The sequence below is a fragment of the Carica papaya genome, chromosome 8 (assembly GCF_054855325.1).
Source record: "Carica papaya isolate Zhongbai chromosome 8, ASM5485532v1, whole genome shotgun sequence".
Lineage (NCBI taxonomy): Eukaryota > Viridiplantae > Streptophyta > Magnoliopsida > Brassicales > Caricaceae > Carica > Carica papaya.
Window position 1 is genome coordinate 23,249,207 of NC_142316.1, and position 18,585 is coordinate 23,267,791.

An 18,585-nucleotide genomic window follows, 5' to 3' on the forward strand; every position below is an offset into this window, starting at 1 on the left:
TCCCCCCTCAAATCAGTTATTTCTTTATAATGTTTATATTGTTAGAATGAATAAAATTAAGAATATTTCAATTACCATGCGGCAGTCATATCATTAAAAATAATTATCATCTTGAATTAAATTTACAAGAAATTTTAATAAAACATATTTATACAGTTTCAGTTTTAAAATAAGGAGAGAAAAGCTAAAAAAAAAATATGGTGTGATTACTAAATTAATTTTTTATTTATAATTTAATCTCAATTTAAAACTAAATAAATTCGAACACAATTGAGTACTCAGGTGTCAAAACTTTTCCAACTAGTTTATCATTTCTATAATTTGATAACTTAAAGTTGCATATTATATTTTTCTCCAAATAAATCTTGTGGGAAGAATGTCACTAAATTTATATCCTCTGCTATATTATATCTGACTATATTACCTTTCTTTTTTTTTTCCCTTCCTAACAGTATCAATTTGTCACCATGTCAGGGTTATCATCTGCCTTTTTATTTTTATTTTTTCAGAAAATGAATATTTTTTTTTAAAAAAAATCTCTGAACCAATTCGCTTATTACTATGAATTTTTAAATTTTAGTAATATTTTAACTGAAATATACTAATTGTACATAATAGCTGTATTACTAACTTATTTTCTCAATGACAAAAACGTATTAAAATATATCTATTCCCTTGTATAGATAAATTAAGTAAATGCTAATTCCAAATCAAAAATCAAAAACTTGAATTGTTAAATTTACAAGTCAATGACGAAATTGAAAAGAAAAAGAATTCAATAGTCCGATAATCATTAGTTGCACTAGAATAAAATAATTATCATCTCATCCCGACTCCTTTGGCACTTGAAATTGAATTCCCACCTCTTACAAATTCAAGATGACGACTATGTCTGATGATCAAAATTAAAACTAAACAGGGGAGCAAATTACATAGAAACTCCACATCAATGAATGCAGAGCATCATTCTGGTGCCAATCAAACCTGCTTTACCCAAAAAATCATCTCCACTCAGATCCAAAACTACAGTATTACATATAAAACTTGATGTTTAGAAACAAATTGAAAAATGTCCAATTACAGTCCAACCACGTTGTAGAAGCTGACAAGAAACGAAATATACAACTTTATAAAAAAAAAAAATGTACATCACCTGTAGTTGCTTGGCACATCCTAGACGAATCCTACTGGTACATGGAACTTACAACTACAATATTTACTTACAAAAATTAAAATCACCTATATTTCACATTTTAAATTCTGTAAGTGAATCCTCCTGTAACGGGGATCTAGATTCCAGCACCATGGCATCCAGATTTATCTGTCAGTACAACATAGGGCCATCCTTAAATTGTAATTCCTCACATTTACATGGCCAAAAATGTTGCACATATGTCCTGGGTCTCAAGACCAGTGATTCCGATTGCTAAGCCATCAACGCATTAGGAGCCTCAGCACATCTCCATAAAGCATAAGATTTGTTGAGGCATCAGCTAGCAGTAGATGATTCTTTAGATTTATCTGTTACCACATCATTATTGGAGTCAGCTATATCGCCTGTCTGTGCCTGACTTGACTGTGCCTGATTTGAAGTTTGAGAATCGGGAGCAATACCCAGAACTACCAGAACAGACCTGCACATCCAAATCCCATAATTGGAAACATAGAAGAACTAGTTTTGGACAAAGTTTCATCTTCCAATGTGAAAGAATGCAAATGTTTGGCCAAGAAAATTTATACTTCACATTTTTCATCGTGTACCTTTGGGCTATCTAAAATAGGGTCTTGCATTTTCAACTAAGACCACTTCTACCCCACGTTTTATGCACGTTGAATTAGTACTAATAATTTTCTCTACAAAACTTATAAATCTCTATATCTGACTTAAAACTAATACTTAAGTTTTAATGGAAAGTCCTACTTTTGCAACATGCATAAAATACATGATAAACTCAATTAAAAAATTAGATGTTTATCGAGACAAACTCAAAAGTGCATGATGAAATTCTATCAACTAAAAGTATAGTGCTAATTAAGACAACCGCAAGTACATAATTGTCTTTGCAGCTTTCCTTATATCTTCTTTCTTTTCCAACAAACCTTGGAAGTGAAGACCGTATGTTCGACTGGCTAGCATGAGCAACCAAAGGAGCCTTGAGGGACGCTACTCTATTCAATGCATTTTCCAGCTGTGGAGGAGGTAGCTGAGACACGAGAAAACAGTCAGAAAGAGCCTAAAATGCTTTCCATTTAAGATACATAATTCACATTTTGATCAAACAACTGAACTAAAAACTTAGTTTTGAGTGCAAAGTAGGATACTTTTGTCTTCTGAAGAAACATGTTCTTAGTGTCTGTTCAATTGGGTTTCTGCTTCTCCTCTAGAAAAACAGAAGCCCAGAAAAATGTCTGAGAGTGTAGTATATACAATTAAGTTAAAGGGTTTTAAGGTAAATTACGCTTTCTGTAATTAATTATTTATTCCTTTTCTATAATAGAAAACTTATAATATATACCACTATAATATTCAATAAAATACAAATTTAACCATTTTTAATATGATATTAGAATTTTATGTAAAAGAACTAAACTTTTTTACAAATCCTATTTGGCTTTCATTGTAGAAATAAGAAAACCCTAGGAGGGCAACCTTCATTGCTGCCTGCCTCTATCACCAAAACAGTCGGCTACCACAGATCAACATCCAGCCACCAAAACCAGCCTTAATAGCCGGTTCCAGCGCCTCAGCCGCGCGTCTAGATTCCTCCAGCCACATGTCTAGGTTCTGTCCACATAGTACATCCGCTGCCCCCTTGCACCTCTGTCCTTGGCCGTCTCTGTGTCTGCCACTGCTACTGCACACCCGAGGCCTCCTTGCACAGCCAGCCACCAGACCGCATAGCCTCTTGCACTCAGCTTTTGCCGCAAAACAGCTTGGAAATTCAAGCCAGTAATCTCCTTCCTATTATCTCTTATTTGGCTTTAATTGTCCTAAGAAGTCGTAAATTATTTTGAAAGTAACATCCCAAATTACCAGTACAAACTCCCATATGAAAAATTGTACAGAAAAAACCAGCAAATGTCAGTCAATCCAGACTACTTATCATTGCACTGGGAAGGACTATTTGAATTGGTTAAAACTAGTTAGGACCATTCTCAAAGGAAAAGGAAAACTCAGTCACCTTCCAGCACTGGATCAAAACCAGGAGATCCAAGATGCTTGGAATGAGGAAGACTCAACGATTATAACTTGGCTCTAGAATTCTATGTCGCCAAAGATAAGTAAAATGGTTATTTTTCTGTTTACAGCAAAAGAAATATGGAATATAATCAGGAAAACCCATTCTAAAGTCAAAGATGCAAACCAAATTTATGACCTGAACATTAAGGCATGGTCGACAAAGCAAGAAAACGTATCAATCATTGAATATTCTAATTTGTTAAAAGGTTGGTAGCAGGAATTGGACTAGCATTATGGTCTTACTATGGATTGCATCCTGCCTCAAGCAGTTTGTGGATAAAGATCATGCCTATTAGTTTCTAGCAGAACTCAACCTAGAGTTCACTCAAGCATAGAAATATTGGGAAAAGATGGAATTCATCATTAGATGAGGTAGATGCTATTATATCTGCAGAAGAGAAGATAGAAAGATCATGCCAAATCCTGTTCCACTTATAGCTCAGCATTGATCTAAAAAGACTCCAAGCTACACCAACAAGCAAAGGAACTAAGCCAAGCTGAAAACTCATGACCTAGTTCGGACAACATGGGTAATCTTTAGTGTACTTTTTCTAAGAAGCTCAGATACATCATAAGCAAATGTTGGAAGCTTCATGGCAAGCTCAATACCTCAAGTAAGGAGTGGGATACAAGAACACTCCATATAAGTCTTACAAATAGGTCCATGTGGCCAACCAGAAAGAGGAAGATAAGCCCACTGATCTTAATGAATTCAAAGCTGAGATTGAATGACTACAAAGCAGTTTACAAGATCCTGAGAAACCCACAAGTATAGGTTTAATAAAACACTCAAGTATACTTCCTTTCCTACATGTTTAATTATCCTGGATAGAGAGCATTTGAAAATTCATGGATAGTAGACTCAGAGGTTGCCGATTATATGACCAATTTTTCCAAATACTTTGGCACTTATATTCCATATCCTAGTGGGAAGAAAATTGTCATCTTAAATGGTTCGTTAAACACCATTATAGGCAAGAGCAACATCAAACTCCTACCTAATTCTGGTGAAATGTATTACATGTTCATAAACTCTGTACAAACCTTGTATCAATTAGTAAATTATCGTAAGATTTGAACTGTAAAGTAACATTTTTTTTCTCATTGCGACTTTCAAAACTAGAGCTCAAGGAAAATGATTGGATGTACTAAGTCCAGAAATGGGTTGTATGGCTTGGATGCACCTGGTGGATCTCTCTTTACTATCTCTACCAATCCTAACGAAAAGCTTTGGCTCCATTATAAATAACTTGGACATCATCCTTCTAAATTTTGAAGTTATGTTTCCACTATTATTTAAAAGTGGTGATTATGAATATAAATTGCTATATATGTGAGTTTGCCAAACATAAACGTATAATATTTTCTATTAACAGTAAAAGAAGTATGTTTTTTATTTTCGTTAGTTCATAGTAATTTGGAGACCATTCCACATTTCCAAAATTTCTGTAACTCGATGATTTCTGTTATTTATTGATGATCGCACTAAAATTACATGACTTTTCTTACTCATGTCATGTTAACCATATAATATCTTAGTTTTACAATACGATTAAAACCCAATTTGGAACTCACATAAAACAGTTTCATACTGATAATGCAAAAGACCTTTTTAATCACATACTCTCATTCTTTTTCCACTAAGAAGAAATTATTCTTGAACCACCATACATCCACACTCCACAAGAAAACAAAGTGGTAGAGTACAAGAATAGTCACCTTTTTTGCAACTAAAACCACATCCCACAAAATATAGGGGTAAAGCAATTCTTATAGCCACATGCGTTATTAATCGCTTACCTTTAAGTTTTCTACATTTTAGAAGTTTTCTAAAAGCTCTTTCCACATTCTACTTAAAACTAAGTTTCACAAACAATCTGGTTCCATAAATATTCGGGTGTGTATCCTTTATTCATGTTCATTCGCATCAATGAGGAAGACTTGATACAAGAGCCGTAAAGTGTGTATCTGTGGGATACTCCTCTTCTCAAAAGGGGTACAAATGTTATCATCCACTTATACAAAAATTTCATGTGTCTACAGATGTCACCTTTGTAGCAAAAGACTCTAATTGTTTTCAAACTTATCTTCAAATGGAGTCTATACTAGAAGATAAAGATAAATTTCTTAATTGACCTTTGATGTTTTAGCTATGGGTCATTCTTTGTTTTCTTTGGAGGATTTGGAGACCTTATTGACTTTTTGATTTATATGTAAATATTTTTATTTACGGGTTAGCACCTCATTAGTACTTACTTATATTTAATGACATATACCATTTTTTTACATACAAAGTTTAAAATGTATATTAATATTGACACCGAGTAGGTGTCAACCCATATACAAAAAATATATAAGTCTACCAAAGTATTAACGAAATCCCCTAAATCCTTCATTGTATAAAGAGCATGACCCAGCAACAAAAATCCAATGGTTTAGAACCGTCTATCAAAACCATTCCACACTACCTAATATGAAGAGGATGACCAGCTATTAAAACCTTTCACGCCGTCAACCCCATCAAAAATCATTTTGTTTCTCTCCTACACCACCTAAAAGATGGTTAGTATTAAGTCCACTGGTTTCCTCTATCTTCTAATGCCCTTCCATGCCTGAATTTCGTCTCTCACCGATCTTGTCATCATTCATTTGATGCCTAAAACCCATAAATCATAATCCAAATCTTGTACACCACAGGACACTAGAACAACATGTGGTTACAAGTCTCCTCTGCTCTCTTGCAGAGATAACAAGCATTTACCAAATTATTTTGCTGTCTCCTTAGTTTGTCAATTATCAAAGTACACTCCCGGCCAGCATCCCATGCAAAAAACGATACACGGGTTAGAACTCTAACATTCTAACTCTGTTTGAACGGGAATGTAAAACCATTATCTTCATGCTTGAACAACTGCTTATAGAAAGGCTTGATCATGAAAAACTCATTCTTTGTAAGACACCATTGAGGATTGTCATTGCTCTCATCCAAAGCCATAAGGAATAGAGTGCTTAACAATTTCTCATATTCACCAATCTCCCAGCCGTTGAGATTTCTCAATAAGAAAAGATGTCATTCCTTTCCCTCCCCTCCACTTCTACGAAAGAGTTACAGATCTTAATATCTTTTTGTTGGACAATGACGAAAATCTGAGGAAACTAATCTTTGAGGGTGTCACCTTCCAACTACTGATCTTCCCATAATATGACTTTGTCTCCCTTGCCAACCTTTTACCTTATGAATGCCTGGAACTCATCTCGGTCTATACCTGCCTTTCTCCACACACCTTTCCCATGTGGTCTTAATCCCACTCTGGTGAACCACCCTCTCTCATCAATACCAAATTTTGCTACCATCACTTTTCTCCAAAGCACACCTTTTTTCAAAAACCCCCACAACCACTTATCCTTCAAAGCCTCGCTCACTTCCATCAAGAACCGCAATCCAAAGCTACCTAGGGATAGTGGCTTTTTGAGGTCGTACTATGCCACTTAATTATATCTTCTTCTACCCTCTGCATCACCCCATTAAGAACCTTCTTTGAATAACTTCTAACTTCTTGGTCACACTCCCTGGGATAATTAACAAGGACATGCAATAAATAGGTAAACTACCCAGCATGCTCTTAATGAGCTTGAGTCTCCTGCCTTTAGAAAGGATTGAGCATAGGACTCCTTTTCAGTTCACAAAAAAGCATAACATCATAAGCAAAAATTAAGTGTAACCCCCTCAACATGATCCCCTACACCTTCCATAACCACAACGAAGAGCAAAGGAGATAAAGAATCACCTTGCTTTAACCCACTAGAAGTTTGGAAGAAGGACGTCAGGCCTACATTAACAATAACCACGAATGACATTATAGTAATACACGACTTGATCCAACATTGACATTTCTCCCCAAAACCCATCCTCATGAGTATGTAATCCACGAGGCCCCAACTCACATGATTGTAAGTTGAGACCCTCAACTATATCTTCAGAAGTTGATACCCCATCCCTTCCCTTCTGTCAATCTCCTCAATCTCATCATCAATGGTTTTGCCTCCCTTTCATTTCTGATCCCCTCCTCCTTGTACCATTTCTTGATCTCCAGTTTTATGATTTTTAACCAATGTGCAACTCTGAAGCTTGCCTTTCCAACTAGGTTCATGGCTACCTACCACTCCTTAACCTTGTCCCGTAAATCATCATTTTCCAACTACTTAATACCATCTAACACCAAATATATGGGGAAACGGTAAAGAATGATTCTTTGCATGCATTGTTTACAAGAATTCAACACCTAAATATGACAAAATAATAAAACCAAGAATCTATCAATTATGGAACACGCCGAAGTGATCCTCTATTTGAACCAAGTCCATTTACCACCGATTAATGGTAAATTCATCAACTCAAGCCGATCAATCGTATCTTTGAATTCATCAACACAACTACAAGAGAAATGATCCTCTAGTCTCTCACTTCCATGAAGCACCATAACTTTCTTGATTGACCCTAACTTCCCACCCTCACCATCCTTACCACATACTCAAAAGCATTGGTACCACTACAAGAAAACCCTCAGAGACCACCAGAGAACCCACCCAATCAAGAAACTATACCTAATCTTAGATTCACTAAGGTGTATACAAGGAAGAAAAATCTGACCTTGATCAAAGCAAGTTGAAGCATCAAACACAAGTTCTGGAACCAAAGTCTTGAAGATCCTCACACAATTTAATACTAATATACCCATTTTAATTTATAAAGAAACCAAGGAATACACTAAATTCCTCTTTATCCTATCTCACAATTTTTGTTATTTGATAAATGTCCGAGTCTTATAAAACTTTTTTTACAAATTTGAATATCGGGTTTTTTCTTAACAATGCATCTGAGATATTATCCTCTGAGAATTGGAAAAATGTCATGAATGTTGAAATAACATAGGCACTAGAGAAAACCTACACTGGTAGGAGAAGATAAGCTGAAGAAGGCATTCTACGGACTCAAACAATTGCTTAGAGCATGATTTTAGTGTAGAGGTGATAATAGGCTTTGGTATAAACAGGCTAAGAGAAACCACGACCAATTTATCAAGCACTCAAAGTCAGGAGAAGTTACAGTTCTCCTAATATATGTTGATGATATTATTGTAACAGAAAATGATGAAAAAAAAAACTGATACCTGAAAGCAAATGAATTTGAAATTAAGCCATTAGGAAAATTAAAGTACATCGCTGAAATTGAAGTTACCACTCAAAGTTCAGGATCTTCATCTCCCTATTAAAATATATTCATGATCTCTTAAGAGATATCGGCAAGCTAGTATATAAATAAGCTAGTACTTCTTTTGATCCCAATCGTAAACTAGGACTGGTAGGAGAAGATAAGCTGGTAGATAAGAAGACGTGTCATAGGTTAGTTGGAAGACAACATACCTATTAACACAAGGCCGGATACTCCTTATGCAGTAAGTATTATAAGTTAGTTCATGTATAACTCTAACGAAGTGCACTTACAGGCAAGTTATAGAGTGTTATATTACTAAAAAGGACACCTGAAAAAGGGGAACATATTCAAAAAGAATGACAGGTTGCTCCTATAAGCCTATACAATACAGACTATGTAGAATCAGTGGTGGACAGAAAATCTACCACATATTGTTGTACCTTCCTTAGGGTTAACTTACTCACTTGAAGAAATAAGAAGCAAAATATAGTTGTAAGGTAGTGCAAATCAAAGTTTCGAACAATGACTCAAGGGGTATGTGAGCTACTAATGCTAAATAAAATTCTACTAAATCTAAAAATCAAGTGCGTAGTCCTATATACTTATACTGTAACAATAAATCGATTATAAATATTGCTCATAACCTGATACAACATGATAGGACCAAAAATATTGAGGTTGACAAGCACTTCCTCAACAAGAAGCTAGACAATAGTTTAATACATATATGTCAACCAGCTCACAGCTTGCAAATGTATTGACCAAAAGTCTGATTAATCCATGATTCCAAACTATCATTGACAAAACAAGAATAGAGTGTTAAAGAGAGTGTACTATATGTAGTTGGGTTATAGGGCTTTAGGGTAAATTACGCCTCTATGAAATTAATCATCCACTTCCTTTTCTATATTAGAAAACCTGTATATATAGAACTATGATATTAAATAAAATACACTTTTAACCATTCTTAACAAAAACAATACAAAAACATAAGTTTTTTTAAGTAAAAAAAACAAAAAAATACTTGTTCTTGGTTTTGATAAAAATAAAACAAAAGGCTGAAAATAGATAGTTTTGATAAATGACTTATATTTGTAAGGACTGAATAATATTTTTAATGAGTATATATATAAATTTTATATTTTATTAATTGATAAATTTAGTACTTTTAAAATAAAATATATATTAATTCATCATCAATGATAAATAATATTTATTCTAAAATTAAATAATAATAGTTTAAAATTAATATCCATATTAAATCAAATAAATAAAATGATTAAATCAAAATAAATATTTTGAATAATTTAAGTTATTAGAATAAATTTCAAAAAAAATGTTATTTAAATAATTATAATAATTAATTTTTATTGTTATGTAATTTTTATAATTTCAGCATTTATTATTAATTTTAAAACATAATTAAAGATAATATCACATTGTATATTCAAAGCATTTTTTGTAACATGTTTTACCAAACATTATGATGTTTTTCACCTTAAAACTGTTTTTAACTGAAAATCATTTACAAAACACTTTAATCAGTTCATAAACATTAATAGAAGAAAATCCCTATTATCTTGAGAAATAAACTTTGCACTTAAAGAATTGATGGCAACATCTAATTTTCTATCGACTAAGAACCCTAATAATAAAAAAGCTCTTTGAACAGACTGGAAAAGTCCAATTATCTCAAAGCCAGATCTTAACCATCTTAGAAACAAATAGAGAAGCAGCAAGTACCATAACATTAGCAGGTCTTGTGAACATAAATATTAAATAACACCAGAAGCAGCAACTAAGCACTACGCACCTGAAGCAACACACCAAATGACTGAGGCTTTGTCAACTGTGCACATTTCAAAAACCCAACCCACAACTTTGGGTATTTCCATATCTGCAACAACTTATTAAATCAATCAGAAGCATGAACCACCAAAGACCTACAGTAGGCTAACTGCGAGAAGACCCTCACCTGCTTGCTAACAAGACGAGACAAGATCTCCATGATAAATTCTACCTGCAATAGGTCAAGTGATTTCCCTCAACTAGTAGTCATGGTGAAGCACCCAACTTAAGATAGCTTCTAAAAACTAACAAAAGCACTTCAGTAAGCAACATCGATTTTCTCAACTGGCGAATGACTTTTCTCTGAACAATCAATCAATGTTTAAAACAGTAATTTGTACCAAAGAAAAGAAACATAAACGTGATAATAGGCATAATTATTGATTAATGATACCTCTAGAAAGAAAAGCATGCATTTAATTACTTACCAATGATGGAAAGGCACCGATAGCTTGTAATACAGTTCGCATGAACAACAAAGGAAGAGGAATCTGCTCAACCTACAGGGAAGAAACCAGAAAATTGAAAAGCTTGATAGCTTGATAATATAAGGGAAGAAGATGAAGAGGAAGGTAGGGAATGGAACAGACCAATTGGTTCAAGACCTTAGCAAGAACTTGTTGGGTAAATATCTGCCTCTGTTCAAAACATGCATTGCATGCATCTGTGACCTGGTCAGAGAATAAAATGCCAATTTGAGCACTCATGCAAGAAAAGTTTAGAAAGGAGAAAAAGCATTCCTTTGTAAACGAGGACTGAAGCTAGATAGGCATACACAGGAGAGACCTACCTTCTTGAGGGGAATTGCATCTCTATCAGGATCAATTGCATGGATGGCTATTAACACTTCAGCTGGCGAGAGCCCTTGACCAGAATGAGATGATGCCTGAATAAAGATGATTGACAGCATATAGACAGCTCAATTAACACTTAAAAGGAAAATTCAAATGCAGAAATAGCACATTATGCATTTTATCAGAAGTAAACATTTGTCTTCATTTAAATTAAATTTACCAGAAAACACTGGCCCAAAACTTGGAACTGGGGAGAATTTGAATATTTTCCTCTAAAGAGATATGGCTAGATGAAATATGTACAAGAGGAAATCATAAATAGCAAAGAAAATGTCAAAAAGATAGAAGTGGCTCCAACTGATATAAATTTAGGGATCAATATTCAAGAGGAAAGAGATATGGCTAGATGAAATATGTACAAGAGGAAATCATAAATAGCAAAGAAAATGTCAAAAAGATAGAAGTGGCTCCAACTGATATAAATTCAGGGATCAATATTCAATTATTGTCACTTTTCACTTTTATTCACACTAACACCAGTTGACTAAGATTATATTTGATTCAATTATTTATAAATTTCCGAATTTTATGAATCAGTCTTAACATGCATAATTAAGACATAACTTATTATTTTTGAGTTGGAATAACCACAGCTTGAATTCCTTGATAATTGGAATTCAGTTTTCACCTTTCAAGATAGGACTTAGGCGTTGAATTCCCACCATCAAAGAATTCAAGAGAGTAGTAGTGGTAACTTAAACAGAATAATTATGTTTTAATTAGTAAATATAAATCAATAATATCAAAATTAAAAATTGACTAACAATTTTCTGGAAATCGAACCAAACGCAACATAAAGAGAATAAGGAAAGAAAAATGTACCTGCAATAATCGAGGAAGTGCCAATTGAAACTTATCAAGGGGAAGATTCACAAGCTGGGGGAAAATTAGTAAAACCTAACAGAAGACGTTATCAGTATCACAGACATGCAGATAATCAATACAAGTAACATCTCATACCAAAACAACTACCAAAAACAGATCCAACCAAAAAGAAAAAAGACAAAAAATGTAAGCAGAAAGAAAGTTGAGAGCCATCAGCTGTTCCTAAATGGGAAACTCCAGTCATAAGAAGTTTTCACAGAAAAAGTTAACATGGTCAATAAGGTTGATTCTTGATTTTACTAATCATCATAGCTCTTAACAACCACCAAGGACCTGCTATCTAGTAGTACAATTGTAGGATATTGCTGTTGCTTTGTCATTTCACTCAATCATCCCAGCTGAGCCATATGAGAGGATGATTGACTTGCATAGCAAGTATGTTATCCCCTCTAAACTCATGGAGATTGAAACCTAGACACTCAAGCAGCCATTCTTTATTATAAATAATATAATCTTGTCGCACTAGAATATGATTCAAATATCTCAACATTATAAAAGACTTTGTAGAAAATATTGTAATAAATTAGGTACTTCTTATTCTCCATTCTGTTATATAGAGTGGAATATTTTTAGTAGGTGATGTGTCATTCTTCTAGAAGGTGAGGCGGCACAGTAGCAACAGAAATCTATTATCACCCTTTCCTCACATTCCTGAAAAGATATATGTTTTTCTTCTATAAATGTCACCCGTTGGTGCCTAAAATTGATAAGAGAAAAAGAGGGGAGAATTCCTTCACAAAAATCTCCATTCACAAAATTCTTCATGATATCAGCGTTCTGATTTGAGAGCTTCCTTCGACTGAGCCAGAATTCAAATGGCCACAAACGAGCTCAATTCCTCTCCTCCCAAAGTCTCTTCGGATTCCTACCTCCCCGCGACTCTGAACCACGGCCTAGTTGAGCAGGCATCATTGTGCATTACAGGGCACAAACTAAACGGACAAAACTACCTTCAATGGTCAACCTCTGTCTTACTGTTTATTCGCAGCAAGGGCCATGACAATTACCTCACAGGTGAAACTATCCCTCCCGCAACCAGCAACCCAAGTTTCCGCATCTGGAAAATAGAGAATAGCATAGTAATGTCGTGGCTTATTAACTCAATGGTGTCCGACATTGGTGAGAACTTCATGCTATATGAAACAGTGAAGGAAATCTGGGAAGCAGCTCGCAAATCGTACTCCAGCAAAGATAAAGTCTCCGCCATCTTCGAGGTGGAGTTGACTCTCCATGAACTGCGTCAGAGTGAGCTTTCTGTTACCCAATACTTTAATTTATTAACCCGAAGCTGGTAGCAACTGGATACCTTCGAGGAGCATCAATGGAGTTGTCCAAATGATGCTCGGACATTCAGACTCTTTGTTGAGCAAAAAAAAAATCTTCAAATTCTTGATGGGGCTCAAAAAAAGTTTGGATGAGGTTCGTGGACAGGTGCAGGGAATGAAATCACTACCCAACATCCGAGAAGTGTTCGCGGAAAGCCGAAGAGAAGAGAGCAGAAGGCAGGTGATGATGGGAAAAGCTCAGCCTATCTACTCTGTCGAAAGTGCCTCTGCACTCACCACGCGGCCTAATTCTCGTGGAAAGAAGGGAAGGCCGTACTGTGATCACTGCAGGAGACTCGGTCATGTCCGCGAGAAATGCTGGAAGTTGCATGGGAAACCCAGCGAGAATAAGGCCGAAAGAACAGAGAGCAATGGAAACCGTCAAGGAAATATTGTTGCTTCCACTGTTGAAGAAAATGTTGCAGAAAGCAATCCGTTCAATGCTGCACAAATGGAGGTCCTTCAATAATTATTCAAATAGAATTGTTTACCTACTCAGCCCGTGCATGCTTTGGTGGCACAAAAAGGCAAAACAACAATTGGTTTGACAGCATGTTCTTCAAAACAAGACACATAGGTAGTTGCTTCTAGAGCATCAGGCCATATGACAGGTAATGTATCCCTATTTCAGAATTACAAAACATCATATACGAATTTCACAATTAAAATTGCAGACGGGTCAATCTCTAGAGTGGCTGGAATTGGTTCCATTGTTTAACACTACAGTTCACCATTCATTCAATACTTTATGTACCAAAATTGGACTGGAATTTACTATCAGTTAGCAAACTTTCTGGTGATCTAAACTGTGTTGCTAAATTTAGTTCAAAAATGTGTGAATTTCAGGACTTGAAATCGGAGAGGATGATTGGCAATGCTAGGATGCACTCAGACTTTATCTCCTTCAAACAGACCCTTCTGGAAGACAAACTCAAACACCAGTATGTATAAACTTTGTTCTTGAGAGCCAATCAAATAATGATCATAATATCATATTATAGCATTATCACGTAGGTCATCTAAACTTTTTGTATTTACAAAAAATGTTTCCCTTATTGTTCAAAAATAAAAATCCACTTTTGTTTCAATGTAAAGTACGTCAAATCTCTAAACATAATCGAAACTCTTTTGCAAGTTTGTCATATAAGTCTTCCAAACCGTTTGCATTAATTGCAGTGATGTTTGGGGACCTTTCAGGATTACCAACATATCCGAAAATAAGAAGTTTGTATCCTTTTTTGATGATCACACTAAAATCACTTGGGTCTTCCTGATGAAAGAAAAATCCGAAGTAGGAGTCATTTTCAAAAGATTCAATACTATGATTCAAACCTAATTTTATACCACTATACAGGTATTTAAAACTGATGATGCCTGTGAATATTTTGAAACCATTCTTGGGAAATACTTTGAGAAAAATGACATTATTCACCAAAGTTCTTGTCTATACACCCCTCAGCAAAATGGCATAGTCGAACGAAAAAACAAACATGTTCTTAAAGCCGCCAGATCCATTATGTTCACTACCCATATTCCTATGTTTCTTTGGAGAGATGAATACTCACTGCGACTTATCTGATAAACCGAATGTCTTCCCGTATTTTGTATTTTCAAACGCCCTATGATCTTCTCTCTTAGAATTTTCCTGATTCACATATCTTATACTCATTGCCACTTGAAGTTTTCGGGTGTTCTGCCCTCGTTCATATCCACTCACATCTTTGGGGGAAACTTAACCCAAGAGCTCTTAAGTGTATTTTTGTTGGATACTCGTCGAATAAAAAAGGATACAAATGTTTTTTTTTTCGGATACACGACGATTCTATAATACAATAAATGTCACTTTCTTTGAGAACTAGTTTTTTTATCCCACTATTCAGAGGGAGCATTCTACTCAGGAATATCAAGTTTGGGATGTCAACATCCCTTCCATCTAACCACAAAATTCACCTCCTCTAAAGTTTGATCCTGAACTAGAACCAGTAGCAGAAACTAAGTGTACACTACCTGCAGTAAATAAACTATGTGTCTATACTAGAAGGAACAAAGTTCGTGGGGAACAAGTACTGAAATCAACTAGGACTTGCCATGAATCCGTACCCACTCCAATGGTTAAGGAATCAACAGGTAATGAGGTACTTGTTACTAACTCTGCTATGTATCAGATTATGCACAAAATATCTCATACAAGATTATGTATCATTCGGCAATCTATCTCTCAAACATCGTGTATTTGTGAGCAAATTAGATAGCAGTTCTCCAGAACCGAAGACAGTCCATCAAGCTCTTCAAATACCAGAGTGGAGTACAACTATTCAAGAAGAGATTAGTGCTCTTAAAAAAAATGGGACATGTAAATTGTCTGAGCTACCTCCAGAGAAACGACCAGTTGGATGTAAACGGATATTCACGACAAGTACAACCCAGATGGGAGTGTAAATCGACTCAAAGTACGCTTTGTAGCCAAAGGTTTTACTCAATCCTATGGTATAGACTATCAGGAGACCTTTGCTTCAATCACCAAGCACAACACGATACGGGTACTACTCTCTCTTGCATCAAATTTTGATTGGCTCAGTTGTCAACTAGATGTAAAAAATGCATTTCTAAATGATGATCTACAAGAAGTGTACATAGATATCCCACCAGGTTTGGAAGTGGAAGATCAGTCTCACAAGGTTTGCAGACTCAAGAAATCGTTGTATAGACTCAAGCAATCCCCAAGAGCTTGATTTGACGGATTCACAAGAGCTGTAAAACATATTGGGTATGAGCAATGTCACACTTTATTTGTCAAACACTGTATCTCAGGTAAAAGATCAATTCTGATTGTGCATGTAGATGTTATCCTCACAGGAGATCATATTGAGAAAATTCAAATACTCAAAGAGTTTCTAGCCAAAGAATTCAAAATTAAAAATCTTGGAATGTTCAAGTACTTCCTAGGTATGAAAATTGCCCGGTCAAAGAAAGGAATTTTTATATCACAACGGAAATATGTCCTGGATCTCCTGAAGGAAACAGGTATGTTTGGTTGTAAACCTGCAGATATGCCTATGGATCCAACAATGAAACTGGAATCTACAAAATGTGAGAACACTGTTGATAAAGAGAGGTATCAGAAACTGGTCGAGAAACTAATATATCTGGCACACACAAACCAGACATCAGCTTTGCAGTCAGTACAATAAGTCAATTCATGAATCAACCGTCAGAAATACATATGAAGGTCGTGTACAGAATTTTTAGGTACCTAAAATAGACACCGGGTCAAGAAAATAAACATGGATATTGAAGTCTTTACTGATGCTGATTGGGAAGGATCAATAACCGACAGGAGATCCACTTCTGGCTACTGCACATGTGTGGGAAAATCTGGTCACACAGCGCAACAAGAAGCAGTTTGTAGTATCCTGTAGCAATGCAAAATATGGATTTCGAGCACTTACACATGGAATTTGTGGAGGGATATAGTTGAGAAGAATACTACTAGAATTAAAGGAATCTATTGATACTTCTATGAAAGTGTGGTGTGACAATCAATCAACGATCAACATGACAAAAAATCTAGTACATCATGATAGGACGAAGCATGTAGAGATAGATCAATATTTCATCAAAGAAAATATTGAAGATGGAACCATAGATCTTATGCACATCCCTTCAAATCAACAAATTGTTGACATCCTAACAAAGGCACTACCAAAACAGATATTTGATAATATTGTATCCAATCTAAATTTACTCAATATATATATGTAAACTAGATTGAGGGGAAGTGTAGAAAATGTTGTAATAAATTAGGTACTTCTTATTCTCCATTATGTTACACAGAGTGGAATATTCCTACTAGGTGAGGAGTCATTCTTCTAGAAGGTGAGGTGACATGGTAACAACAGAAATCTGTTATCACCCCTTCCTCATGTTCCTGAAAAGATGCCTGTTTTTCTTCTAGTACCCTTTGGTGCCTAAAATTGATAAGAGAAAAAGAAGGGAGAATTCCTTCACAATAATCTCCATTCACAAAACTCTTCAGGCTTCAATAAGCTTTTTTTTTTTTTTTTTTTTTTTGTGAGAATCCAATTGATAGGTTCTTGCAGATGGACAACCACACATTCTTCGCGAAGAAAAAAAATGATCACCAGAGGCAGAGGTCCCAAAGTGTGCATTTCAGTAATTGTCTAAACTAGTTCCCAAATCAAAAATAAAAAGTGAGAAATCTAATTATGGATCAATCAACCGATTCAAAAATACTGTTAAATAGCCAAGCCCTGAGAATATGCAACTAAAAACAAAAATCAATAGGAAAAACCTCATCTCTGGGTAGGAACGGTAATATTGGAAACAGAATTTCTACATCCTGTGATCAATCAAAAACATTAAAAAAATATTAGTATATACTCACCTTTTTTAACTCCCAAGAGAACATTTGGTCACCTCTTACCTTAAATTTTGCATCAAATAGCCTCCTAACGTTAGATACTAACTCAGGAGAAGGAACAGTCCCATCAGTCAGTGTATGAAGAACCTGAAGTAGTAGAGAAGAAATAAGAAAAAGAACTATTAAATCAGCCCCAGTTGCTCTGATCTTTTAACTTTTATGTGAACTAAGAATTAGGTAGATGATTGGTCACTGAGACCTGCATCAGAAGGTTCTCACTTCCACTTGGTGGGTCTGAAATAATTTCAAGAAGCTCGGATGATGATCCCATAGTACGAACCAGTATTGGAATGTGACGATGGATTGCCTGCACAAAACAGCCATTAAAAAGAAAAGGTCACAGATAGAGTTGGAAGAATCAAGAAAATTGTATCTTCAAATCCTGATTTAATTATGCTAACCTGCTTAACTGACTTTGATGCACTTTTATATATAATAAATACTTCGCGGAAAAGATAATGCTTCTGTCAACCAGTTTTTGACAAATAAGTTGATGATAAGAACCTCAACCAGTAAAAAAGAAGAAAAGGACTTTAATCAAATCAAGCAACACCTTTGTACAAAGTGCAAAATATAATGACATGCACCGTTGGGCCTCAGAAATTGAGGACGACGCACTTTCAGACATGCACGATTGATCTGTGTCTGAGGAGCTGTCTTTACCAACCATTCCCCCTGCCTGATGTTCGTTTGTTGGTTTTTCTGAGTCAATATCCTGTTAAAATAAAATATCTGGGCATAACTAAGCCATTTACCAGAAGTCAAGGCCCAATACT

At 35.2% G+C, this 18,585-nt stretch overlaps 1 protein-coding gene across 3 annotated transcripts in view; it reads right to left on the minus strand.

Annotated features, from left to right (window-relative positions):
* Positions 1-988: 988 nt before the first annotated feature.
* ESP4 (HEAT repeat-containing protein) overlaps positions 989-18,585 on the minus strand; it is a 53,254-nt gene continuing 35,657 nt past the window's right edge. Inside the window, exons 15-29 of one of the 3 annotated variants that reach the window (XR_015813963.1) lie at positions 18,363-18,524; positions 18,211-18,273; positions 18,009-18,116; positions 17,813-17,896; positions 17,681-17,728; positions 11,981-12,055; positions 11,319-11,384; positions 11,095-11,190; positions 10,895-10,975; positions 10,733-10,804; positions 10,432-10,476; positions 10,270-10,353; positions 2,323-2,381; positions 2,101-2,204; positions 1,496-1,634 (exon numbers count right to left, since the gene is read on the minus strand). Coding sequence is in view for 2 of the 3 variants with exons in the window: in XM_088209497.1 (XP_088065623.1) it covers positions 1,490-1,634; positions 2,101-2,204; positions 10,270-10,353; positions 10,432-10,476; positions 10,733-10,804; positions 10,895-10,975; positions 11,095-11,190; positions 11,319-11,384; positions 11,981-12,055; positions 17,681-17,728; positions 17,813-17,896; positions 18,009-18,116; positions 18,211-18,273; positions 18,363-18,524 (1,233 nt within the window). In the remaining variant the exon portion in view is untranslated. Of the gene's footprint in view, positions 1,635-2,100; positions 2,205-2,322; positions 2,382-10,269; positions 10,354-10,431; positions 10,477-10,732; positions 10,805-10,894; positions 10,976-11,094; positions 11,191-11,318; positions 11,385-11,980; positions 12,056-17,680; positions 17,729-17,812; positions 17,897-18,008; positions 18,117-18,210; positions 18,274-18,362; positions 18,525-18,585 lie in introns of all 3 variants that reach the window. The other 2 variants (XM_088209497.1, XM_088209498.1) reach the window with 2 other exon arrangements.